This window comes from Anabrus simplex, chromosome 1, assembly GCF_040414725.1.
Source record: "Anabrus simplex isolate iqAnaSimp1 chromosome 1, ASM4041472v1, whole genome shotgun sequence".
In the NCBI taxonomy this organism is placed as follows: domain Eukaryota; kingdom Metazoa; phylum Arthropoda; class Insecta; order Orthoptera; family Tettigoniidae; genus Anabrus; species Anabrus simplex.
The window spans coordinates 201,405,788-201,433,453 of NC_090265.1; the positions used below are offsets into that span (position 1 = coordinate 201,405,788).

General features: G+C 40.0%; 1 protein-coding gene across 3 annotated transcripts in view; it reads right to left on the reverse strand.

Moving 5' to 3' along the window:
- Positions 1 to 27,666, reverse strand: part of LOC136885606 (homeotic protein antennapedia) — a 488,085-nt gene that overhangs the window by 91,506 nt on the left and 368,913 nt on the right. For all 3 annotated transcript variants that reach the window (XM_067158282.2, XM_067158301.2, XM_067158292.2), the window contains one exon: positions 4,855 to 6,303. In XM_067158282.2, coding sequence (XP_067014383.2) covers positions 4,855 to 5,704 — 850 coding nt within the window. In that variant the 5' untranslated portion in view covers positions 5,705 to 6,303. The remainder of the gene's footprint in view (positions 1 to 4,854; positions 6,304 to 27,666) is intronic.

Sequence of the window (27,666 nt, forward strand, 5' to 3'; positions counted from 1 at the left end):
TTATTGCTCCTTGAATGGTATTTCATTGTCGCTTTTATAATTTGATATTGTCAGGTGAGATCTTGACGTCCTTATTGCTCCTTGAATGGTATTTCATTGTTGCTTTTATAATTTGATATTGTCAGGTGAGATCTTGACGTCCTTATTGCTCCTTGAATGGTATTTCATTGTTGCTTTTATAATTTGATATTGTCAGGTGAGATCTTGACGTCCTTATTGCTCCTTGAATGGTATTTCATTGTTGCTTTTATAATTTGATATTGTCAGGTGAGATCTTGACGTCCTTATTGCTCCTTGAATGGTATTTCATTGTTGCTTTTATAATTTGATATTGTCAGGTGAGATCTTGACGTCCTTATTGCTCCTTGAATGGTATTTCATTGTTGCTTTTATAATTTGATAATGTCAGGTGAGATCTTGACGTCCTTATTGCTCCTTGAATGGTATTTCATTGTTGCTTTTATAATTTGATATTGTCAGGTGAGATCTTGACGTCCTTATTGCTCCTTGAATGGTATTTCATTGTTGCTTTTATAATTTGATAATGTCAGGTGAGATCTTGACGTCCTTATTGCTCCTTGAATGGTATTTCATTGTTGCTTTTATAATTTGATATTGTCAGGTGAGATCTTGACGTCCTTATTGCTCCTTGAATGGTATTTCATTGTTGCTTTTATAATTTGATATTGTTAGGTGAGATCTTGACGTCCTTATTGCTCCTTGAATGGTATTTCATTGTTGCTTTTATAATTTGATATTGTCAGGTGAGATCTTGACGTCCTTATTGCTCCTTGAATGGTATTTCATTGTTGCTTTTATAATTTGATATTGTTAGGTGAGATCTTGACATCCTTATTGCTTCTTGAATGGTACTTCATTGTTGCTTTTATAATTTGATATTGTCAGGTGAGATCTTGACGTCCTTATTGTTCCTTGAATGGTACTTCATTTTTATTTTGCAAACATACGTACACTATCATAGAGTGAACATAACTTTCTCATTCTATAGGCTATATTTTTGACAGATTTTTTTTTTAAATGACTATATGACTTTTACATCCGAATTCACTGTTCACCTCTCCACATGGTAAAACATTTCTAGTCAACCAGAGAGACTTCCCGGCGGAAGAATACTGTCGTTTTGTTTATGTCGCCTTTCATGCCACAGCAAACAAACAGTAGATAGGAAGTGCCCTACTGTAGTCATTCACTATCATAAACATTAAAATATGGCAGTCGTTCGTACGTGACTGTACAAAAATGGTGCCACAAAATTTTAATCAATTGGCTATTAGGTAAACGAATGAGCAGCAGTAAAAACCAAAACAATGCCTAAACCCTCTCACATTTCTCAATTTAAATAGCGGTTCGTCTTTTATTAATAACATTTCTCTTTCCCTTTATTGCTCAGTTAAATAAATAGCTAAATAATATGAACACAAGTGGCTAGTTGTTTTTTTATTTTCAAGTGAAGTGAACTGGGGCGAGTCCCACGGGAATGGCGGGACAACGAGGACGCTCGGGGGCTGGAAGCTGGCCAATGGAAAGCGGTCTGAGCTGCAAAGAAATGAAAATGAAACAAGGCGACGTCGTCATGAATGGAGTCTGGAGAGAAAAAAGTGGGGTGTAGTTGTAGAATACTAATCGCTTTATCGAGCTTTAAATGAGTCGCTTTCATTCGCTAACAGATAAGAGTGAGTGTGTGTGCGTGGTAAAGTGCTTTCAGAGTAAAGGGGCAAATAATCTCCCGTTTTTAACCAGGAGCCAGTCGTTCCTCTGCTTCATAGCACTCCATGAAGCTACAAGTCGACTGAAAATTAGGGAAATAGAACACTCCCAACGTGAGGAAGGTGTTGTACATAATTTTTGATAACGTGATTACAACCATGGGAATTCCAGTAAATGAAGTCTAATATGCTTATCTGACACATGTGAGGGTTGGGTAGAAATAAGAAGACGGAAAACTCGCCAGAGAACTCATCATACATAAATTGTACTGATAAAATAACATGAGCATCGCATGAAAATTTAATACTGTACTAGGGCCTATGGAGAGTATTATTTTCAATCAAATTGCCGTCCTTTTTGCATGAATGTGGATAACATCGTGCGAGATTGAGGTAGTTTTTATTAATACATTCAAGTCGAAGTATAGCGATGTAAAAAAAGGTATGAAAATGAAAATAGACATGAATTAATCAAGCATTTTCAGGAACGTTTGGAACTCAAAACTTGGTACCAGAGAACCTCATACCGCCGAGATCCACAGAAAAATCGAAAATCCCCCACTCCCAAACCAAGACACAAAACTGGTACTTCAGAATCAAAACAGCGTAAGTACTCAAACGTAAGTTTTTGTTTCTCTCAATGGTAAGTTAAGCATTTCCTTCAGAAGGAATATTTTAATCCAATTGTTTAGGAACAAACCATGTGTCAAAGTAACACAAATGTTAAATAAATTAGTAGGAAAGAAATACTTATATTCGAATATGTTTTGGCCCTTCAATCCAAAGAAAGCGATGGTAAACTGGGTGAAAGGTCAGGTTGTAAGTTTCAACAAAAGGAAAATTCCTCTCAGTTTTAATTAGTCTGTCGATGGAGCGAAAGTATTCCATAGGGTCACTGTATGTACCTAGGTATTAATATAAGAAAATACCTCTATAAGGGTAATCATGCTAACGAGGTTGTAAATACAGGTTTCAGATCTCTTCTGCGAAAAAATAGCGGTGTTACGAACATGGGAGTTACAAACTCTGGGCTGAGTAAGGAGACGAGCTGCTTGACTAAGCAGTATGTACCGATCTGTCAGTAGATAGATGGTGTGCAACAACATTAGTAGGTGAATGACCTTGCATGTATTTTTAAAAATAGGAGAAATCCAATTATGCATACAGAGTTGAAATTCAGGAGGACAAACTGGGGACAAATATTAGTTTGTAGGAAGAGGAATTACGAATTGGAATAATTTATCTAAGGATATGTTCGATAAAGTTACAACTTCTATGAAAATAAGAGGTAAGCAACTGATACAGAATTTGCACCCTAAATGCAGATTAATAGTGTTTGACTGACTGAATTATTTATTCATTGATTGACTCACTGATTGATTGATTGATTGATTGATTGATTGATTGATTGATTGATTGATTGATTGATTGATTGATTGATTGATTGATTGATTGATTGATTGATTGATTGATTGATTGATTGATTGATTGATTGATTGATTGATTGATTGATTGATTGATTGATTGATTGATTGATAACACAGTCCATTCTTCTGTTAATACACATAGGAATACTTTTCTCAAAACTCACTGTGATTTGTAGACTACATGCAACGAAGAGCATACTCAGCGCTAATAAACTGTAAACAGAATTGTTCATTTCCAAGCACACAATTGGCATAGGTTGTGGTACAGCATAATTGTTTAGTTTTTCACCATACTGTGAAGTTATAGGGGAAGATTCTGCAAGATAATACCGTGTCATAAAATAATTCACCCTGTGTACACGCGATCCCATTTTATCTAAACCGTTCTTGGCTTACATTTGATTTGATTTGGAAGTATAAACGAAGTACAAATACTATCGAGCGTATCGATATTATTAATAAGCTACAGAAGACGCTGATTTAATTTGTTACGACCTGAACTCAATGAATTTTAATTAATGGCCATAGCAACTACGGTCTCAGACCCAAATTTTCAGAATTAGAAGACTCTTTGATAATCCCGTTTCGATGCCAGCTGGAAATTACAGGAGAGCAATAGAAACATATGAATGATAGAGGAATATATAACACTATAATTACAATATCACAGCCTACATTTTCTCAATTTGGAAGACAGGAAAGAACTTATTGCTAGGAGGAAGAAAATCTATGATCCCAAGAACATTCATATTTAAAATATCTTAGCTCTGGTACAACCCACTAAAAGTGAAAAACAAAATTACCTCTAATTATCAATATCACAATCTACATTTTCTTAGTCTGCAAGACAGGATGAAACTTATCATTGCTGTGAGGAATAAAATCTATGATCCCCAGAAAACAACTCAATTTAACATTTATTATAATTAAAATTTTAAATTTATTAACTGCTGGTACAACCCATTAAGCGTGGAGAAGAAATTATTAATATTATTACCAGGTTAGAACAGGGCCATTTCTTCAATAAATCTTGGCACTGCATGTCTCAATAACACTTGGCAAGCGGATTACGCCGATTAAACCAGTGTTTACCTTCCATGAGGAATTTAGTGAATCTTGTTTCCAGCACGTTGAAACATATCACCGTTGATGTCCCTGCCGTAATATTATCGGCTTATAAATTGTATCCTCAAAGGACAGTGATCCCATTAAGGTTGTCTTAAATTCGTCAGAGTTCTGAGAATTGTAAACGGGACCTCCCAGATAGCAGCTTACAGCCATAACTAGTATACCGTGTAGGAAGTCACTTGATGTAATGTTAAAAGAAATCTTCAGCAGGCTGTCTTTATTGTTATCTCATAGGACCTACTCAACCTGCGAAGACAGAAGAGGAATAAAAGCGAACTTCTAAGATTCTTTTGTCATTCACCAAACAAATATTTGGATAACAGATGAAGTTATTGACTAGATACTGTGTTGAAATATTGCTGTTGTTTTAATACAGCAATGATATTGTAAATTCTAGGTTTGAACCCTATCGCGTGTTTTCTGCGCAGGAATGAATGCCTGAAACCACTCGATATAATTATACTGCTGTTCTCATATCACTGAATATGACCGAAACAGCTTCCCATTTCGAAAATATGTTTCTTCCTGTCTACCGCAATTTAATTATAGAATGCTGATTGTTATGTACTCACCAAACTGACTGCGCATCCAAGGGTAGAGCGGGCTAGGCAGCGAAGATGCGGGGTTGTTGCCCTGTTGTTGTGGGGTTTGCTGCTGCGCCTGTTGTGGAGGTGGGGGCGGTTGCTGGTGAGGTGCTACCACTTGTTGGTGGTGAGGAGGTGCTTCACACGGCTGTTGACTAACACTGTTGTACATCATGTGGTTCTGATGGTGTTGTTGATGTTGATGGTTCGCCATGGGATGGTGCTGAGGTTGGTGCTGTTGGTGGTTTTGATGCTGTGTCTGCGGTGGCTGCTGTTGAGGGTGATGGTGGTTTTGGTGACTGTGGTTAGTAAGTGGTGCTTGAGGTGGACCTTCCAGCGGTGGACTTCCCGTACCAAGACCACCTCCACCACCAGCTACCGCGGCCGCTTGTAACTTGCAACTCGCGTACACGACAGGAGTTTGATGACCATTTGGTGGTCCTCCACCACCCATGTGCCCCATACCGTTGGTGGGGGAGTTAGGCCTATACCCCTCAGGCATCATACCGCCATTCCCCTGCTGCTGTTGTTGAGCTCCATAATAGGCTGCGCTCCGAATGTCCATGCGGTCGTACGGTGGAAAGCGAGGATACGGCATGCCCTGCGGGGGTTGTCCGGCCGCCGGGGGTCCGCCATAATGGTGAGGGGGGATGCCCTGCCTGAGCCCCACCACAGAAGGGTCTCCCCCCGCGCACGAACTGTGATCTGTACCACCCGTACCACTTCCCTGAGGCACAACAGCAGCGCCATAATGCTGGTGCTGATGGGGGTGCTCCGCCGGAACCACGCCACCATTACGCAAGTCGGGGATGTAAGAGTTGGCGAAGTAGGAACTCATAATCGGCAATGATCGAACTCGAGACCCCACTCAAAGGGGTCACGTAGTTGTAAAAAAAATAATTAAACGACTTCTTCTCTGTAGCACTCTGCAGAGAACTTGTTTCAAAGCACCCCTAAACACACTGCTCACTAATAAAACACGCCACTGGTTATTTTCAAAAATATACTTCAATTTTTCCCTTTGCAAAGCCCTCTATTTAATTAAATCTTTCCAAGCAACACTTCAACAACCACTCTTTCTCTCACTATCGTTTTGACTTCATAAACTTGGATGCCAAATATTTTTTTTTGTATCCTAACGGTAACACACCACTTTTGATGCTTTTTCTTTACTATTCCTTCCAACTCGTCGAAGAAATTGATGAAGATATTATTATCGAAGAAAAGAATAATTTAGCAATGTATCAAAGAACAATAGAACTTATTTTATAAATACGTCTACTAAGTGCTGTATACGAAATTAACAACACTAGCGGTTTCCGATGACCGCTGCAACATACACAGGAGTTGACTATCGTTTGGCACGGCAACAGACGAAGACTGATTTTGAGAAACCCGCGTTGCTTCCTCCAATCCAAACACACGTAGCATCCGACCCTGTAAGAGAACAGAACAACAATGACTTAGTTTGAGTGTAAATAACAGAGCAAATAGGCGGTAGCAATATAAAGGGACAAAAGGTTTTCGGCCTTTTGTAAAGCAAGCACATGGAATCAGCAGGCTGACATATTACAGATTACGCTACATTAGCTTATAAACTTACCATGACTAGCTTCTGTATCTACCATGAGTAACACAACATTTACAAATGCTACAAAGCTGTCAATATAATTATAACAATTCACTCACAAACTTTGCACATACAAGTCCCACCCTCTTCTGCCTTTCACTCCCTGAATTGGCTGATTCTTAAACAATTTTCAAAATTCACGACTTCAAACCACAAAAGAACTCCCCGCTGTTTGACATAAAGGACGCCCACCACCCTTTTCTTTCACCCTGTTATGTTCCCCCTCCTTTACTAAACTCAGCAAGACTTCCCCTTTTTTTTAAAAAGTTTACATTGGTTGAATAACAAATTGGCCATGCATTGTATCTTGGTCACAAAAAACAAGAAACACATAAGAGCAACAAAAGGACATTTTCATTCTAAAAATAACAAGTTGCGTAAGTTTTTGTATAATTATCTGATACAATTCTTCATTGAATGAGTAGTGTACAATCTATCGAAGAAATCCGTCAGATAAAAGTAAACAAAAGCAGTGAAGTGAACAAATCAATCTGAAAAACACACACCAGAAATCAAGGAAGGAAGGAAGGAAGAATCGATAAGAATCTCTTTTTTTACCGAGCGAGTTATGGTACGGACAATGTAGCTATTAGCCGGTATTCAAGAGAACACCATCATTGGCAGCCAGAATGAATTTTTTATGCTTTGCCGTTCCCACATCAGGCTGTACCTTTTTTAATAATAATAATAATAATAATAATAATAATAATAATAATAATAATAATAATAATAATGTTATTTGTTTTACGTCCCACTAACTACTTTTTAAGGTCTTCGGAGACGCCGAGGTGCCGGAATTTAGTCCCGAGGGAGTTCTTTAACGTGCCAGTAAATCTACCGACATGGGGCTGTCGTATTTGAGCACCTTCAAATACCACCGGACTGAGCCGGGATCGAACCTGCCAAGTTGGGGTTAGAAGGCCAGCGCCTTAACCGTCTGAGCCATTCAGCCCGGCGAGTACCTTTTTTTTTTTAAGGCCACGTCCGCTTCGTCATCAATCCTAGTCTTTTTCTTTCCCATCGTCACCGAAAGCTTAATTGAAATTGTCTGACATTAAATCACTATCAACTAATAATAATAATAATAATAATAATAATAATAATAATAATAATAATAATAATAATAATAGTAATAAAAAAGCAAATGATCAAATTATTTTACAATTCTCCTGTACAATGACTAAATTACTATTCCCAGATACAAATCCATTCCCTGTCCTATGACTGACTGGTTATGATTTCAGTCTTCGGAACTTGAGTTTCCGGATTCGATTCCCAGCCTTTTCAAGAAAAGAAGCTCATTTAAAATTATAGTAAGACCCTTATACTGACAATATGACACCGATGTAAACTACCGAATTTCATACAACTTATAGGTGGGAATGTTACTCTTAAATTCGAGAGATGAAGGTGACGTGATCCAAATCGTACTTAAAGGTGTTTTGTGTAGGCCTACACTTAATTTCCTTCCTTCGGGAACTATGTGTTTGTGGTTGGTCCAACATTCCTGCAATTCCCACTCAACACTATCCTTCCACTAAGACAACATGCAGTTTCACGTACACACCAGAAGCCTCCCTCAAGCCCGTGTTACGAGATGTCTGCTGGGCATTACTATTGCTAAAGTACGCTGTATCGACTGACTATATATCCCCCGGAATCAAACGCCAGGTAAGTAATATTATTATTTTCTAAGGTTTTGGAATATTTTGAGCAAGTGTTTGAACTGTTGTTTTTAAGAAAATTTATAGGATTACGTAACTGTTGATATCGTGATTACGGTTAGAGTACCTCCAGATTCATAAGGAATTCTAACCAAATAGGCGTGACTTTTCATTTCAAAAATCCTAAATGCATTGGCCCAGATTCAAACCGCGGTTGTCTTGGTGGCAAGTCACTCGGCTATCATGCCACTCTCATATTTTATATCCTAAGCCTTGTGAGGATAATTGAGAAACTGCTGGATTCATAAACAAGAAAAGGAACTCCTATATACCGACCATGCAACATTGAGGGGATCTATAGGATTTCATACGACTTTTAGTTCTGACTTTTACTTTGAAATCATTCTTTATTTCTTTCTTTCTTTCTTTCTTTCTTTCTTTCTTTCTTTCTTTCTTTCTTTCCCTCTTTCTTATTCCGGTTACCCTCCAGGGTTGGTTTATCCCTCGGACTCAGGGAGAGAGAGCCTACTTCTACCGCCCCAAGCAATTTAGTCCTACAGTTCTTTTACGTGCCAGTAAATCTACCGACACGAGGCTGACGTATTTCAGAACCTTCAAATACCACCGGACTGAGCTAGGATCGAATTTACTATTTTTACACCAGGCAAATGCAGGGGGCATAATGTAATTAAGACCATGGAGCGTGAAACTTTGCGTCGGGGATACAGCTGGGGGAGGAGGACCTCACCTGCTCTGATGAACAGGGGCCTTGTGGGGAGGGGAGGTGATTCGAAGGGATAGACAAGGAAGAGGGAAGGAAGCAGCCGTGGCCTTAAATTAGGTGCCATCCCGGCATTTACCTGGAAGAGAAGTGCGAAACCACGGAAAACCACGTCCAGTATGTTTTAGGTGGGAATCGAAACCCCCTCTACTCAGTTGGCCTCCCAAGGTTGAATAAACCCCATTCCAGCCCTCGTACCACTTTGCAAATTTCGTGGCAGTGCCTGGAATCGAACCCGGGCCTCCGGGGGTGGCAGCTAATCACGCTAGCCACTACACAACAGAGGCGCACTACTTTGAAATTACGGAGATAAAGGTGAAGTGATGCGAATCATTCCTAAGAGAGTGCCTAAACCTATTAGAGACATTTTCTTACAGCAGCCTAGATCAACCAACATGAACCCGTATGGATAAGAAAGCGGAAATCCCTTCTCGCAGCGAGTTATCAATGTCGGTTATTCGGAAATAATTCCAACTGCATAACTATTATAGTAATATATGTGATTTCACTTAAATATGAAGGCATCTGCATTCAGCTTCTAGTACGTAAAGGACATTCCGTATGTGATCAAATGAATATTACTTTCCAAAGATTGGAGCGAAACGAAGGAATTCATTTCATCTTTATTGGTCTCAACTGAGAGAAGGATAAGAAAGTAATCTGCAGTACACTCTGGCTGATCATCCTGCAAAATTAATCTGTATTCACTTCATTTACTATGATTCTGGCGGGATGAATTGCTCAGATGATAGAGCGCTGGGTTTTGAGCCTGAGTTGGCTTGCTCACCCTTGGCTCAGTCCAGTGGTCTTTGAAGGTGTTCTAATATGCCAGCTTCGCTGTGCTTGATTTAATGCCACTTAAAGGTATTTCTGTGAAATATATTTTTGACACTTCTGCATTTTCTAAGGTGGTAATGGGAGTATAATGCATAAAACTGATATAATTATTATAGGGATTTTGAGGTTCATGAGAAAATTACATATCTTGCTGAAGGCAATTGTATTAGGCGGGTTGACATCATAAGCAATGACTGCCATTAGAATGCTTATTAATACTAGATATTGCCCATAGATTAAACGTATCCGTCAGTCAATCAGACGAGGTTGATTTAGAAAAGAGAGTAATTTATGACCCCACAGTTCAATTTATCAAAGACCTTTACCAAAGAAATTATAACTGTTTAGCGTACCGGTAATAGGACTGTTAATAGGCGTTCGGGGACTCCCAGGATTCGTTGCTAAATGTCTTAAACTCAGTAGGGGTATCAACATATTTTTAGATTTGGCTATTTATGACTTTAAGAAACCAATTCAATTATTTACGAACCATTTACACGTTAGTTATTAAATATTCCCCCTTTGGATGAATAGGCCCCTACCAATTAATTGTGAAAATCTGTTTCGGTTCAATTTTCCCTTGTATTTTTATAAATCTTACCAATGCATTACATTATTTAGAAATGCTTTTAAACTTTTGTATAAGGTACTCTGTCATAATATTCAAGCCGCATTCATGGAAAGTATAAATAAATAATAAATAAATAAATATATAAATAAATAAATAAATCATAACACCAAGTTTTACTTCTAATACCTCGAATCGCTTTATGTAGCTGTATTACTTTCATTTAATCTTTGAAAGAGCTTCCGAGTCCTTACGTGTAATATTTCTAATAGGAAATAAATCAGGCGCACCAGCCCATAATATAATTAAAAGAACAAAGCCCAAACGCTCCCTGGTGTTTAATGGGACTTCACAATATTGTTACAAGGTATTGTGGGAACAAAATAAATGGGGTTTGCCGCACCAGGTGGTGGCAGCTACCGCCTCTGTGAAAGTAAATATTTAAGCTATGTTCCGAACACTAAATAGACTGTGTATGATAGTTGAGGTACTGTAACTATTCTCTAAAACTTATAGTGCTAATTTTGAAAGCTGGAATTTCATACTGGTGTCACTGACAGGAATGTAAGGGAATCATTCACAACGTGGATGGTTTGTTGCCATGGAAACAGTCAATTTTAATGACGCCACATTACCACATAGTGGAAGGATATAATTTTATTACAGGTTACTCATGGAAAACAAATAAGTTATGTGACAGTGGACTTGGGAGGTGATTTCTTATTGATCCTTATGTGCACATTCCTTCGTTCTATCCTTGTATTATGGACTACTGCATTACATAATCTCCATGGTTGGACACACTGTCGTACACCTCGAATGTTTCCAGAATAACGTAAATCTATAGATCTTTTCCTCCACGTGTATTGTTTAATCGCGTGTGTAGCAGTGTAATCTCTATATTCTATGGATACAGCTCACAGAATTCAGTAAGAAGTGGTACGTTGTTATATACTTCCCACATTCCATGCGTGACAGTAGTAGTATATATAGCCTAAACTGTCAAATATGTGAATATAAAACTCAGTGTATAGTCGCTGAAAGCAGGAGTGACCGAGCGAGTTGACTGTGCGGTTAGAGGAGAGCAGCTGTGAGCTTGCATTCGGGAAACAGTGGGTTCGAACTCCACTGTCGGCATCCCTGAAGATGGTTTTCCACGGTTCTCCATTTTTACTTTATTTCTTAATCTGCTTACCCTCCAGGGTTGGTTTTTCCCTCAAACTCAGCGAGGTATCCCACCTCTACCACCTCAAGGGCAGTGTCCTGTAGCGTGATACATTGGGTCAGGGATACAACTGGGGAGAATGACCAGTACCTCGCCCAGGCGGCCACACCTGCTTTGCTGAACAGGGGCATTGGTGGGGGGGGGGGGATTGGAAGAGACAGACAAGGAAGAGGGAAGGAAGCGGCCGTGGCCCTAAGCCAGGTACCACCCCGGCACCCGCGTGGAGGAGAAGTGGGAAACCACGGAAAACCACCCCCAGGACGGGGAAAAGAACCCACTTCCACCCAGCAAATCTCCCGAGGCCGAGCGGAACCTGTTCCAGCCCTCGCATCACCCTTCAAACTTCGTGGCAGTGCCGGGTATCGAACCCGGGCTTCAGGGGGAGGCCGTCAATCACACCTCAGAGGCATTAACTTCCCTATCCCCGTAAACGACATGGAGAGACGCCAGAGGCCCAGAATATTGAACTTTATAGCAGTGGATGCTCAGTAGCCTAATTAAATCGTGATTGGTTTCTCATCGAGGTGGCTGCAGTTCTTATCTTGTCCCATGCAATTGGGTTGTTTAATGTTGAAAATAGTCCATTTTTACACCAGGAAAATGCTGGAACTGTACCTTAAATAAGGCCATAGCTGCTTCATTCCCATTCCTAGCCCTTCCTTATCCCATCGTCACCATACAGTAAGACCGATCTGTGTCTGCTCATTTCTTTTTTTTTTTTTTTTTTGCGACTGTATATCTGACCTCGTGATCGTTATTTGACACCATATAGTCCCAACTCTGTCCACGTGGGTCTCATGTAACGCAGTTCGAAAAGACTATTGTAACTGCTGGTAAGGTTTTGATTTAGAAAAAGTGATGTTCGGTTGACAGGCCCGACAATTATACTCCTCGCTTGACTTAGCCCACCGGCTTCATAATACTGTAAATGGTTTTGTGGAAATGTATCACAGTCATTAAAATTAGAACATAACCGTTTTCACGCGTACCCAAGTGACTTTTTAGGTGAATCTTACCAGGAATTCAATCTCGACCGTCTGGCTGTCAATCAACCCAGAGGCCACTTAACCAACCTCGTCAATAATAATAGTAATAATAATAATAATAATAACATTTATCGAAGGACGCAAGTAAGTATTGAATTCATCCTAGTCCCCAACACGGATATGTTATGGTAATCTATAACATTTAGTGCTAATCGTGAACGTAACGAGTAATCATGTCTATAATTGTATAGTTGCAAATAATGTCTTCATATATTAGCAAAAGAGGACTCCTAATGATTGATCGTTAGGTTATAGATAATGTTCAGATCCTACATAATCATTGCATCTAAACACAAAATCTGTACACAAGGATTTGGAAAATAATATTCCAAGCCCCTAATATGAATGAACGAGAATATAACATCTGACAGTATAAAAAAGATATATATATATAACTTCACCAACTATAACAATGACTTGAAGATAGCACCACCAGCTGCTACCACACTCTTATCTTAAGGGAATCTGTAGACGTTGTAATCCAAGTATTATTAACAATGCCTCATTCTTCTTCCTACTTAAGTGATGGAAGAGCAAGCTGTCATGATTCATTAGCACAAGAAGACATGATTTGCCAAGACGATGACACAGACAATTTACTGCACTTGATAAATGAACTCAAAATTACTGTGAGTTAAATATCCGGTAAGATTCGAAGTCTATTAATTTGTCTATACCACGCACCTTGGAAGAGGAAATCTGAAGTAACAGGTGGTTGTTTTGACAGGCAAGTGAAGAACGTGATGTTAAATTTCATACTCTAAACCCACGGAAATGGCCAACCCCGTGATTCTGGTGTAGCACACCAGGGTCAAATCCCGACCGATTAAGGTATGTTAATTCTGGAACGATGTTTGGAAAGGGGGTTCACCCAGCCTCGATAAGTTCAAGTGAGAAACTATCTTTCCTACATTCATCATAACAAGACGTTTATATAATGTGACAAGCCTAATGTTCCTTACATTAGTGTTCCAATTCTGGTCACATAGTTCACTAAACTACTTGTTAAATATGCACACCGGTAAGATGACTGTGCTGCTCACACAGCAGATTACTCATGTCAGATATACAGTACAATACATGTATACATTCAGATTATCCGGTAATGCTCTTAAAGAAATGATTTGTCTTTATAAGTATGTTACTGTTCAAAATTGTCTGCCATTCTGCGAGCAGTTTTCTGATGCTTGCGGTAACGTTCACAGATGGGCCCGTAGCTAAGATCCTAGTCAAGATTGGATCACTAGTAAGGCATCCGTAGCTCAGTCAGTATAATAATAATATGAAATATATGAAATCTGAACTTGTCAGTTTGGCTACTTGACGCTCTAAACTATTGAGAGAGTTTAAATAGTTACACCTAATAACAATAAACTTACATACCCTACCGGGCCTAACTCATATAACTTTTATCCATAACTGTACTTTGTTGGTATGGTCAGGGGTTCTCTAGTTGTTGGGTGTCACTAGTTAACTCGAGAAGTTATTTCGCCAATTAAAAGTGCTTAAAATCTGCATACAGTATTGTAATCATCTACAAATATTAATTTGACTGATATTTTGCGCTACAACATTAAAATTAATTTCCTGAAAAGAATTGTTTGACACTCACAATATACAACGTCAAATTATTTTGTTCTTCTTTCTAATTAAATAAATAAGATCAAAATTCTGCCCTCTAACACAAGTTCAGAGTGTATAGGTTTTCTTCTCCTTCTTCCAGGAAATTGCAGTTTTTGTGTTGTTTATTTCAATTTCGTGTACCTAGTGTTATTTATTTTTCTTCTTCTTCTACCACTTTTTCCACTCTGGCGTGGTCATGTGCGTGAATTGTGTCCCACATCTTATCAGGTTATACGACCAGATGCCCTTCCTGACGCAACCCTATATGAAAGGATGAATTCACTATTGCGTGTTTTTGATGGTTGTTAATGTGATCTATCGGGTGAATATTAATATGGGACAATCACGATCTCCTAGTCCTCGAGACGTAGGAATTAATCATATACAGTCAAAATCTCCGGTCCAGTTGGGAACCGAACCCAGGCCACTTTGAACTGAGGAGACGTATTTTCGTGCGACGTTATCTAAAAACAAACATCATTAATTTGGTGTTTTATAATACCTTAAAACTTGAAAAGATTGCAGCTTAGATATCAATTGGAAAGAATACTTGAGGGAATTAAAAGTCAGATGGGGAATATGAAACTGAAACAAGAGAGATCATTTACAGTGCTTAGGGTGTGTATTCTCGTAGAGCGGTGGTTTAGCAGGTGAAGTCGAGTTAAGATGTAGCAGAACAATTGTAATGAATTGAAGGAAAGAATTTAGGTCTCGGACGGAAATATATTTGCATCAGTCTGTTTTCAGACCGCATCTGCTGTACGAGAGTGAGACAGTTGAACTCAAGGTATCTTATTGATGATTTAGAAGTAACGGACGTGAAAGAAATGTGAATGGTTACTGCAGCTAATAGGCTACGTAGGAACAATGACAGAAGGGTACTGTACTCTCAGTGAGGAAATACTTAGTTAGAAATAAATTCGATGGGTAAAGCTGTGAGTATAAATTGGGTTCCATGGTGAGGCCAAGTGCGACGAATGAAGGAGGTGTATTACCAAAGAGAATAATGTATTCGGCCATGAAGGGTAAGTAAAGCAGATGGAGACCCAAAGCAACTATAGTTTGGCTCAGTTTTTAATTATTTAAATATGCAAAGGTAAAAGGGGTAGAGCTAGTTGCAAATATAAGATTTTGGAGACGCATTCTTATTTTCCAGAGCTTTGCAGACTGAACCCTGGAAGAATAACGGCCCATAACGAAGACGAATATAGTCTATGTGTGTATGTATGTATGTATGTATGTATGTATGTATGTATGTATGTATGTATGTATGGCCTATTTACTGTACCCTTGTGAGGTCCTTCGATGATTGGTTGCAGTATGTATGTAGCCTACGCATGCATGTAACGACAGACCGAGCAAGCGACTATGTGGTTTCTGTCACGTAGCGATCAGCTTGGATTCGGGAGATAGTGGGTTCGAACCCCAATACCCGCAGTCCTGAAGATGTTTTTCAGTGGTTTCCCATTTTCACACCAGGTGAATTCTGGGGCTTTACCTCAATTAAGGCCCGGTCACATCCTTCCCATTCCTAGGTTTTCCTATCTCATCGTCGCCATAAGACCTATCAGTGTCGGTGTGACGTAAAACGATTTGTAAAAAAGGCAAACGAATTTGGGTTTTTGTCATATGCTGACCAAATGAAGAGCCCAAGCCACTACATTCATACTAAGTAAATGGGACTAATGACCTCGATATCCCAATCACCTAATAGGAAGTATTACTGCTAATAGAGTAAATGTGTCGATCGTGATTCCATGGTGACTCTTACTAACAGAGAGAAACTGTAACTGTCATAAAAGCGCAAGTCATTCTCGAGGAGACATTTGCTAGAAAGCCCCAATTTAGAGTCGACCTTCAGGTCATGTTGTGGTGTGTCAAGCAGACGCTTATCTCTGTCCCTGTTTTCTGCCCGGAAAGCCCTATCTCTTCTTTATAACTCTTCACACCCACATGTAGGCTACTCACTCTAAGTAATTCTCGCTAAATGGCTTGAAGACAGACAATAAACAAGTGCATAATGACATCATTATACTGTCTCCTAACTTGTTGGAATGTCCGCTAAATTTAGAACAACAAATGCTGAAGGACATGCCAGACCGAATCTAACGAAAAACATGTAGGCATTCACAGCTCAACTAACGCGGTTCAGTTAGTAGGGCCTGAGGTTCTTCAAAAAGATATTTTGCCGCAACTGAGAAGGAAGTGACAAACTACTTCACTCCTGGCATTGCTTAATATGCCTCTTTATAAAGCTGCCACGTGTTCTGGGCTATCCTGTGATCACGTAACCAGCACAATGCTTTTCGAGGAATCAACCAGTCAGCGAGTTGATGATTTAACGCGGATAATCAGCTCATCCTTTAGCAGAATATCTGTTAAAACCCAAGTCACCACCAGTGTTGTCAAGTTGTCAAGTCTTCCGAAATTTTGGAAGTATTTGTGACTTTTTTCAATGTTCCAGAAAATACGAAATTAGTTTGGTAATCCTTCGAGAATTTCCGTCCTCACTTAGTAGACACAAATCACGTCAGAGTTACTGAGACTGTGAAAGCTAGATCCTTGGAAAGAACATATTAAGTAAGGGATCTCCAAAATGCCACCCTCAAGAATAATACAGTATATGAGCTAGCCAGAGAAACCATCCTTATAGAAGACTTAAGAATCAGATTGCAATCACCTTACACACGACAAGAAACAGACCTACTTCAGATGAGACAAGGGAAGTGATCGGAAATCACCTTGGATTTTTATAGGACAGATGCGATGATTAAGCGAAGGTGGCCTGAACCGAAAAACGAAAAACAAACGACGATGGGATAGGTGCCTGGTGTTAAAATGGGAAACCACGGAAAACCATCTTCAGAACTGCCGACACTGGGGTTCAAACCCACATCTCCTGAATACTGGATACTGGCCGCACTTAATCTATTGCAGGTCGAAATCCATAGATGCTAGTGTTTCCGACACAAAGCTCCCCACCCGCCGCACCTACAGAATAAATAATTTCCATGGCACAAAAGCCCATTAGGACCTTCCATCCTAGAGATTCCTGCCTAGTTAGATGGGCTTCAAATACTGGACTGTCAATACCTCCTCAGTCGTTTCCACGAGGACGAGCAAACACTTTCCAGCTCTCGGTCGAGATTTATGTACCCTGGATTGGTTGAGAATCGACCCAGTGATCTCAGAATAAGAGGCAATCACCCTGCATTTACACCACAGGTCTGGCCGTAGACGCTAGCGTGCCTTAAAAATTTGTGAAAATGTGTGCAAATATCATCTCTCACCTGTAATCACAATCAGATAACAACTTAGTTTCTATTGTTTTTAATTTCCACCAACTAACTTACTTTCACGGTTTTCAGAGACACCGCGGAGCCGAATTTTGTCCCAGAGAAGTTATTTTACGTGCCGATGAATCTACCGACACATCACAGGCGTATTTAAGCACCTTCGAATACCACCAGACATATTTGAGACCAAACCCTCCAACTTGCGCTCAGAAGGCCAGCACTACAACTTCTGAGCCACTCAGCCTGAGTAGATGACAACTGACTCAGCCCATACACCAATAGAAGACCTAGCATGACATTTCCAGGGTTCCATACACATGAATATTAGACCGTTATCTTGCAAGAGTTTCAAAGTTGGAACGGAGTTTCTTCGCTTGATGTAGAATGGCATCTGTAGGAAAGAGCAAGGAACGTAGATTAGTGAAGGAGAGGTGTAACTTATGCAGTGCCATCATTCAATTTTAATTGTGTGATTATCTGATATTTAGTAAATTCATCAATCACGTATTTCTAAACATATCCCAAAATTTTGTATAAATAAAAAAAAAATTGAGCCCTATTCCCCGAAATATTATCTTTGGTTCTGGCAATTCTTTGCACACCACTTCAGATTTGTTCTGCCACCAGCTGTGAAGTGAACCTAGACGGAGCGGCAGAAGTCAAACGTTTAGCTATGTAAGTTAAAATTAATTACAAGTACATATAAAATTACATGGTATTAAAACACGATTTCCCCCACTCAGAAAATACATATAACCGAAACCGTATTAGCTCTGGACCCTTACATGTACGAAACAACAAGTAATATAAAAGTAGTGCCTGCATATTTAAATAGCTGTCTTCAGCTTAACCTTGTTATTTCTGGGTACGCTGCAACCACCTTCACATATCTACTTGGTTGGAGGTTCAAGACCGAATGCACTTATCGACCCCACGTGATTCTTTTTTAATTTACAATTTGCTCTACGTCGCACCGACACAGATAGGTCTTATGGCGACGGTGGGATAGGAAAGGCCTAGAAGTGGGAACGAAGCACCAGTGGCCTTAATTAAGGTACAACCGCAGCATTTGCCTGGTATGAAAATGAGAAACTACGAAAAACCATCTTCTTGGCTGCCGAGAGTGGGGTTCGAACCCACTATCTCCCGGATGCAAGCTTACAGCTGCATGCCTCTAACTGCACGACCATCTCGCCCGGTCGTGATTCTTCACCCAAACATTAGTTTGAGACCTGAGATCCAACGAGAACCGAACCTCGGCCATCCATGTGGAGTTCCAACAGCTAAATCACAATCCCTTCCCAAAATGTTTAAATAATGCCTTACACTATTTTGTTTGAGTGATATATTTTCTGCAAGTGGATATTCAACTTCACAGGAGCAGTTACCTGTCCTATGCTCAAACTGTGTTTTGCTTCAAATCTTTAACAGGAACTTGACAAGTGGGCGTTATTTAAATCCTGGTGTATATATTCATGATTTTGAGAATTGGAAGGCATCCCCCATTGGTTAACGATAACAAAATTTAAGTTATTTTTACACTGTAAAGTTGCTTGCCTGATTGTTGGCTTGGTTTCAAACTAGAATAATTTTTGTTATCAATTACTGTACGTTGACAACGGACGAAATAGTTACTAAATAGATAGTAAATGATAAGTATGGGGTAAGAACAAATTGATAAAGATCGGATGCACAGTTCCCTGCATGAAATTTATGAGCGCTCCTAGTGTGACAGATCCGTGACAGAGTCGCCTGATATCATTACAACCAAACCATTTGACGGGAGTCCTAACAGGCTGATGACACCTTGATTACTTCTCGATTGGCTTGTTTAAATTGAATCTACCTGTTGTCACATGTTGAAAGGGAGGATGATCGCTTAATAGGTAGCCCACCATTGAAAGTGTCGCGTGGGATTAAATGATAAGTATTTAGAATATTATATTTATTTAAATAACTATATAATCAATTAAACATTTTCAGAGCTAATATTTCTAGCAAATTAGGCGTACATAATTTTAGAGAATAGAATTTACAAATGAGTGCCGATAACAATGTTGCTGTCATTTTTTTTTCATAGTCATGATAATAGTACGGTAAACTAATTATAATTTTCTTCGACTTTCTCGGCCTTTTCCCAAATTATTTTGGGGTCAATATTAGATGTGGATTAAGCTCAGTTTTAATACCGGAGGCCCTTCCCGACGCTAACTCTAGGTGGAGGAATGTAGTAGATGAGTAAAATTAAAAATACTAATACCTTTTCAATACTAATATTAAACCGAATAAGTTATAACATTTACTTGTGAAATAGTTTCTACGCTGGTGAGCGTCATCTTCAGCCAAATATGAGAACAGGTAATCGTAAATACACATATCATCATTAAATCAATGCACATACAAACACTTTTAATATGGGACTTATGATCCATCGATTGGCTTGTTTAAATTAAGTCCCATATTAAGAGTGTTTATATGTGCAATGATTTAATGATGATATGTATATTTACGATTGCGTGTTCTCATATTTGGCTGAAGATGACTCACACCAGCGTCAAAACTACTTACAAGTAAATGTTATAACTTATTTGGTTTAATATTAGTATTGAAAAGGTGGATTTTTAATTTTACTAATCTATTACCCTTGGTTCAATACGGACTTAAAAATGAAATTCTTAATTTTAAATGTAGAGATGTAGGCTTATGCACTATTGCGTGTTTCAGTGGTAGTTAGTGCTTATGTGTGAAAATGAAGATGTGTAATAAAACGAAAGCAAACACCCAACTCTTGTGCAAGGGTTAATTTAACAAATGCTGCAAAAATAACCAGTGGGGGAATGAAACCGGGCCCTCTGATTCGAAGGCTACTACGCTGGTCATTCAGCAAAGGGGATGGACAAACTAATAATAATAAAATATTTTAGAAAGGTCAGTACTAATTCCAAAACGCTAAAATTAAGTGCTGCAGGTAAACTATCGATAGATTGTAACATTATTTAGAAAAATAGAATGGTCAACATGAACCACAAGTCTGATACTGGACTGGTAAATCAATACTGAGTGTTTTGATCCTCGATCATGACGCCTGCTGGTGGCATACTTATTCGTGCTCATGTAAAATTTATCTTTATTCTTGTCAGACTGGATCGCAAACACGTAAATTCAAGTCTTGTGTTTTCCACCGCAATAACTGCGAAAAATATAACTTACGTCATAACTCTAATTACTCAATACAAGCATACAGATACTGTAGCTTATAAATAATTTAACAATAACACATTCTCGGAATACAATCAGTGACTTTCAGCAGCCTAATACATTGAACCAAATAAATACCTTGCAACTATTGAATTTTACAAAAGTGAAGAGACCCTTTAGGAGTGTCAGAATTATAATTGTTATCATGCTGTGGGCAAAGATACTAATTGAAATTTAAAATATATTTACTGCAACATAAATGGTAACTAGTCCACCTCCGGAATATAGCTGTTAGTGCTGTTAGATGTCGTCCTCAGAGGATCAGGTACGATTCTCTGTACTGCTAGAAATTTGAGACTGGCAGGAGGGATTGTATGTGATTAGAAAAATTCACTCAGCTCACCGCCATTGAAAATGTACCCGAAAAGAGCTGAGCCACAAGCTCGAGGATTCTGGGAACATGAATTTACTTTTATTGCAACATTAACTTTATTATTATTATTATTATTATTATTATTATTATTATTATTATTATTATTATTATTCATGTTGTTTCAGTGACCACTAATTTCATGATTTGAACCTGGAAATTCTCCTCTTGTAAGGAGGCACTGCTCACCAGTAAGATGTGACCTTGAGAAGTACGACGTTGTTGGAACATGTTAAGGCTGGAAGATGTAAAGTATTAGAAGGAGGTAAATTGTTGTGATGATGTAGAACATTGCGTCGTTTTTCTTCCTTACAACGCACTAACTTAATATACTGTAATATGTCTATAAATATTTGTCATAAAACTAGGTCTTCATTATAGCCTGGGTTAAATCATATGTCAGAAATAAACGACGGACAGAAAATAAATCACTGTTAAAGTGAGGAGAAAGGTGGGAGTATAAGTTAATATTAGCCATGCACTGGGAATGGATTAGGGTGTTAGAGAGAAAGGGGGGGGGGGAATTCTAGTAACGAGATAAGTTAATACTATTTAAAATTCAAACCATCGAATCCCTGGAGGAAGGTAGGTAGAGTAACACAAACACACGCACGGCACTGTTCGGAGACTGACAGTATGTCAGTCCGTCAGCCAGGCTGTCACTGGGCACGTCCTCCCACACACGTGGTCCACGAGAGGCAAGGAGATGGGGGGTTGTGAGTGGGGAGCATAAAGTAGGCAGAGATCTATGTACCCTGACACCCCCAGGTAGAGCAGTGGCTGCTCCAAAATGTGGCATAGAGTATCCCACCCTCATTAGCAGAGCATCATGTTAATAGCATACCAAGAAGATGGTAAAGTATTGCTCTAGAACGATCAACAAAACCTTTCTATTTTGTACCCCTTTCAAATAAATACAGTATGTACAATGCCATCATATGACCGATATCCATAAATATAATTTAAGGTTTGTCTGTGGGCTACATTATGAATTAAAATTTGTTTGATTTAAAACACCTTCCATGTCATATACCAATCATCTAAAAACAACTAGAACCAATTTGGAATCAATTACTGTAAGTTTTTTATTTACGTCCCACGAACTTATTTTACAGCTATCGGAGACACCAAGGTGCCGGAATTGTGTCCCGCAGGAGTTCTTTCACGTGCTAGTAAATCTACCTACCGGGCGAGTTGGCCTTGCGCGTAGAGGCGCGCGGCTGTGAGCTTGCATCCGGGAGATAGTAGGTTCGAATCCCACTATCGGCAGCCCTGAAAATGGTTTTCCGTGGTTTCCCATTTTCACACCAGGCAAATGCTGGGGCTGTACCTTAATTAAGGTCACGGCCGCTTCCTTCCAACACTTAGGCCTTTCCTATCCCATCGTCGCCATAAGACCTATCTGTGTCGGTGCGACGTAACGCCCCTAGCGAAAAAAAAAAGCAAATCTACCGACACGAGGCTGACGTACTTGAGCACCTTCAAATACCACCGGACTGAGTAGAAAACGAACGTGCCAAGTTGGGGTAAAAAGTCCACTGCCTCAACCATCTAAGCCACTCAGTCCGGTACGAATGGAATTGAAATCGATTATATTTTTGTATGTATGTACGAGTATCATGAGGAAACCATCCGGTATGCTTTTATGAAAATCAGTGCATATTTTTCAATATAGTCCTAAATTAGATGATCCGTTAATTGACATTGCAATATTCAAAGGAGAAAGGGGCTGAGAAGAGGATTGAAATATGTTATTTGCTTTACGTCGCACCGACACAGATAGGTTTTATGACGACGATGGGACAGGAAGGAACTAGAAGTGGGAAGGAAGCGACCATGGCCTTAATTAAGGTACAGTCCCAGCATTTGCCTGGTGTGAAAATGGGAAACCACGGAAAACGATCTTCAGGGCTGCCGACAGTGGGGTTCAAACCCACGATCTCCCGAATACTGGATACTGGCCGCACTTAAGCGACTGCAGCTATGATTGAAATATGTTCTTGCTGTTTTTGAAATGGTCAGATTTATTTTAAAACGTTTCAAACAAAACTTCAAATTTAATTTTGGATACTTTATGTCATGATAGCCTTTCTCATGGGGCCAACACTGACATAACTGTGAATAATGTAGAAAATGGTACTGCACTCGAATTTGAACCTTCGATATTGGGATGCGGAAACCAACACTCTACAAATAATATTCCGCAGGAGCCATAGAAGTCCGCCTCTGTGGTGTAGTAGTTAGCGTGATTAGCTGCCACCCCCGGAGGCCCGGGTTCGATTCCCGGCTCTGCCACGAAATTTGAAAAGTGGTACGAGGGCTGGAACGGGGTCCACTCAGCCTCGGGAGGTCAACTGAGTAGAGGTGGGTTCGATTCCCACCTCAGCCATCCTGGAAGTGGTTTTCCGTGGTTTCCCACTTCTCCTCCAGGCGAATGCCGGGATGGTACCTAACTTAAGGCCACGGCCGCATCCTTCTCTCTTCCTTGCCTATCCCTTCCAATCTTCCCATCCCCCCACAAGGTCCCTGTTCAGCATAGCAGGTGAGGCCGTCTGGGCGAGGTACTGGTCATACTCCCCAGTTGTATCCCCCGACCCAGAGTCTGAAGCTCCAGGACACTGCCCTTGAGGCGATAGAGGTGGGATCCCTCGCTAAATCCGAGGGAAAAACCGAACCTGGAGGGTAAACAGATGATGATGATGAGGAGCCATAGAAAATGATCAACAATACCATTACACTGACTAATTGACGTTTGCTCTGTATGTTCTGTTACACTCACATCCACTAGATGACATTACAGCTGCAGTTGTGCGTAAACAAATTCGTCAACGACTGGTTCAGCACCTAGTGTATGGCTCTTTAAAAGTTAACTGGTGCAGACGGCAATGGGGCCAGAGGAGCAAAGTACAAATAATGAGGTGTACAAAGACAGGAAATAATAGGGAATCGCCTGTCATTTTAGGATCAGACAGGTTCAGTGGGCTGGTTATGTCACAAGTAGGCCTATGCTGTAAATGTCAACAAGACGGGCAGTAATGGAAGGATTTTCAGAGTTGAAGGGAACCCCAAACTTTGAACAAAACAGAGAATAGTGTTGCAGAAAGATCTAGGTTAACTGGGGGAGTAGAGAAAGACTGGATATAGTGAAAGACGTTAGCAGGTGGACGGAAATTTGAAAGGTAGCCTGTGATATACCCACTGTACATAGTCGGTGAAACGTTCAAACTGCTATGAATGAAACACGTGCCTTTGTAAGCTATAAACCACTCCTCCTTCCTCGTTTCTCACAATGAAGTAAATTCCAGTTCTTAATACCGTCGTTGCCGGGACAAAACCTCCTATGTGATAATATTTTTGGAGATATACTGACCCGCATCACATACATTACGAAGAGCGAGAATGCCTTGACAATATTCACACAATATTACACCTTAGATGATAGAACCTTCCCGGCCAAAGTTCTAGTCGTAAGCTAAAATATTTCACATAGGATTTTTTGTCCCGGCAGCGATGATATATTGTTTGACTACCCTAATTTAGGCTCGTATGCAACCCTCAGCACACAGTGTTACAAAGAGAACGGGCATTGGAGAAAGGCGAAATTTTTTCCAAAGCTGGATTTGTATGTACTGTATCCTAAAATTTTAGCTTAGAACTTTGGCCGGTAAGGTAATGGTATTGTTCAGAAAAGAGTGGACACCCCTTGATTTGCAATCGTCTTCTTCTTCTTCTTCTTCTTCTTCTTCTTATTATTATTATTATTATTATTATTATTATTATTATTATTATTATTATTATCTCTGCCAGACTGAGTAGTTAAGACGATAGAGTGCTTGCATTCTGACCTGAATATGGCGGGTCTAATCCTGACTCAGTCCGGTGGTGTTTGAAGGTGCTCAAATACGTCAGCCTCGTGTCGGTAGATTCATTGGCACATATAGAACTCCTGCAGAAAAATTTCTGGCACCGTAAGAGTAGTTAGTGAGACATAAAACCAATAACATTATTGTCCTAAATTGATGTAATAATAATAATAATAACTCGATTTTACTTGTCATAGTCTCTCTGTTCCCAACAGAGGACTGGCTGAATTTGGTGATATTTGAAGTGTTTATAGCACTGTATGTCACATAACACTGACTGCCGTCTTCGATGGCCGGGGTTCAATTCCCGGTACTGTCAGATATTTAGGAAGGGTATGAGGGATGGTATGTGGATAAAATGCTGCATGCAGCTAACCTCCATTGCGGGTCTTCCTAGTCCTTCACGTCCTTCCTGGTGAAGCGAGTAGGCTATGTCTTTAATGTGTCAGCTAGGCATGCCCTTAATTATACATAGGCCATAAGCAATTACAGTGCAATGTTTGGGCGTTGGAGAATGGTTTAGAAATGAGAGAGATGATTGGGCGTTGAAAGAGTCTATACCCTGAAGAAGTGCGGGTTGGAAATTTCATCTGATTAATCACGTAGTGTCAGCAAGAGTATCCGACCTTTATATCCCCAGGTAAAAGAAAAACAGAACAATTAAGGTATCTCTGGCCATCCCAGAGACAACCGAGATAAGCTTAAAAGAATATAGTCCATTATTATTATTATTATTATTATTATTATTATTATTATTATTATTATTATTATTATTATTATTATTATTTCAGTAGTGCAACCGAACCAAATTGTTGAAAATCTAATGCAGGGACCACAAATTGCGATCGACAGTATTCTGTCGGAAAGAAGTGATCTTGCAGGTGAAATTGTTTTTACATCGGTAAGGTTTTAGCCCACGAGTGAAATTTGGGTGTATTCAAGAGATCTTATGAATAATTCGGAAGTAGCAAAAGCAAAGCAAAGTCATCTCCGTACAGGCCGTGAACGCCTTGGACGGGTGGAACGTAAAGTATTCCACTATCCGTAACCCCAGTACTTGATGGGGTAGAGTGGTTAGGTCTCTTGCCCCGGGAATGAACCTGGTATTCATCTTTGGTGCAGGCTGAGTGAACCTCGGGGCTATGTGGATCTCCGCAAGTGGAAGTCTCGTTTCTTAAATTTTAGGACTTCCTGACGGGGATTGGAACCCACATCCTTCCGGGCGAACCGAGCACGCCTTTGGAAGTATCAGACCTGAACGTACTGAAAATGATTCCTGGTACAAACAGGTGGAAAAATGGCATGAAGGTACTAGCAACTAGGAGATAAAGGATGAATTCGATTTTAAAACTCTGAGTATAGACCGACTTCGGTGGTGGTCTCACATGAGGCGAATAGAGAAGGATACTTTACCTAAGAAAATCATGGGTCGATCATGGAGAGTAAGAGAACTAGAGGCAGGCCAGTGTGATGATTATACCATATTTTTAATTTTAATTATTTATGGATATGAAATGTGGAAATAAATGAAGCAACATACCTAATAGCAAATACAGGATTGTTGAGACATTTAGTTAATTCACAGAGGTTTGCAAGCTGACCGGTCTAGGAAGCCAAGAATAACGGCCGAGAGGATTCGTCGTGCTGACCACACGACACCTCGTAATCTGCAGGCCTTCGGGCTGAGCAGCGGTCGCTTGGTAGGCCAAGGCCCTTCAAGGGCTGTAGTGCCATGAGGTTTTTTTTTCAAGCTGAAGGCTTAAATAAGGATGATGATGCATGAATGTACGTGTGTATTATTATTTGATTGGAACCCTGTAACTATTGAATGGCAATTAATATTTATGCTTTTTCATTATACGCAATCATCCGAATCGTTGGCTAAATGGTCAGCGTCGAGGCCCTCGGGTCAGAGGAGCCCAAGTTCGAATCCCGACCGGGTCAGGGGATGTTAATCGAATCTTTTAATTCTTCTGGTTCGGGGACAGAGTCTTTGGGTTTGTCCCAACAATGTCCTCTTCATATAAACTCAACACATCACACTACCAAGCACCAGAGAAGCACGTAATAATGAAGACATCACTCTACATAGGGTTGGCGTCAGGAAGGGCATTCTGCTGTTCGCACATTTGACCCCCATAGGACGTAAAAAAAGCGGCAGAAAAAAATATTCATTATACGTAATCGTTTCGATTTTGCAGTCGTAACATGGTATCCAAACAGCCATCCCTCTTCCACCTCTACCGTCATTGCCGGGTCCACGGTAACATTATCTCGGTCTACCATCGCGCACTCCTATCTGTCGTGCAGGCAGGCAGACCTCAGACACGCCAGATGGGCCACATATGCAGTTCGTTAGTTGGGCTAAGATTCCCGGAGACCAGTGGCATAGCTGCGAGGCAAATGGAGCAGGACGTGGCGGGGTGGAGAGAGAGACGGCGGCATCGGGCCTCAGAAAGACTGAGTGGGGGTGGAGCGACAGGCAGGAAACATGTTACAAACGGAAGAAAAATGGACAGCCATTTTCGGAATGTAGGACTGCTTTAAAACAAGAGTCGTTTAAAAATTTGTTTAGAAACTGTAAACATGGATTATATAGGATTCAGACTCTTCAAAACCTCGCTGACAGGAAGTAGACT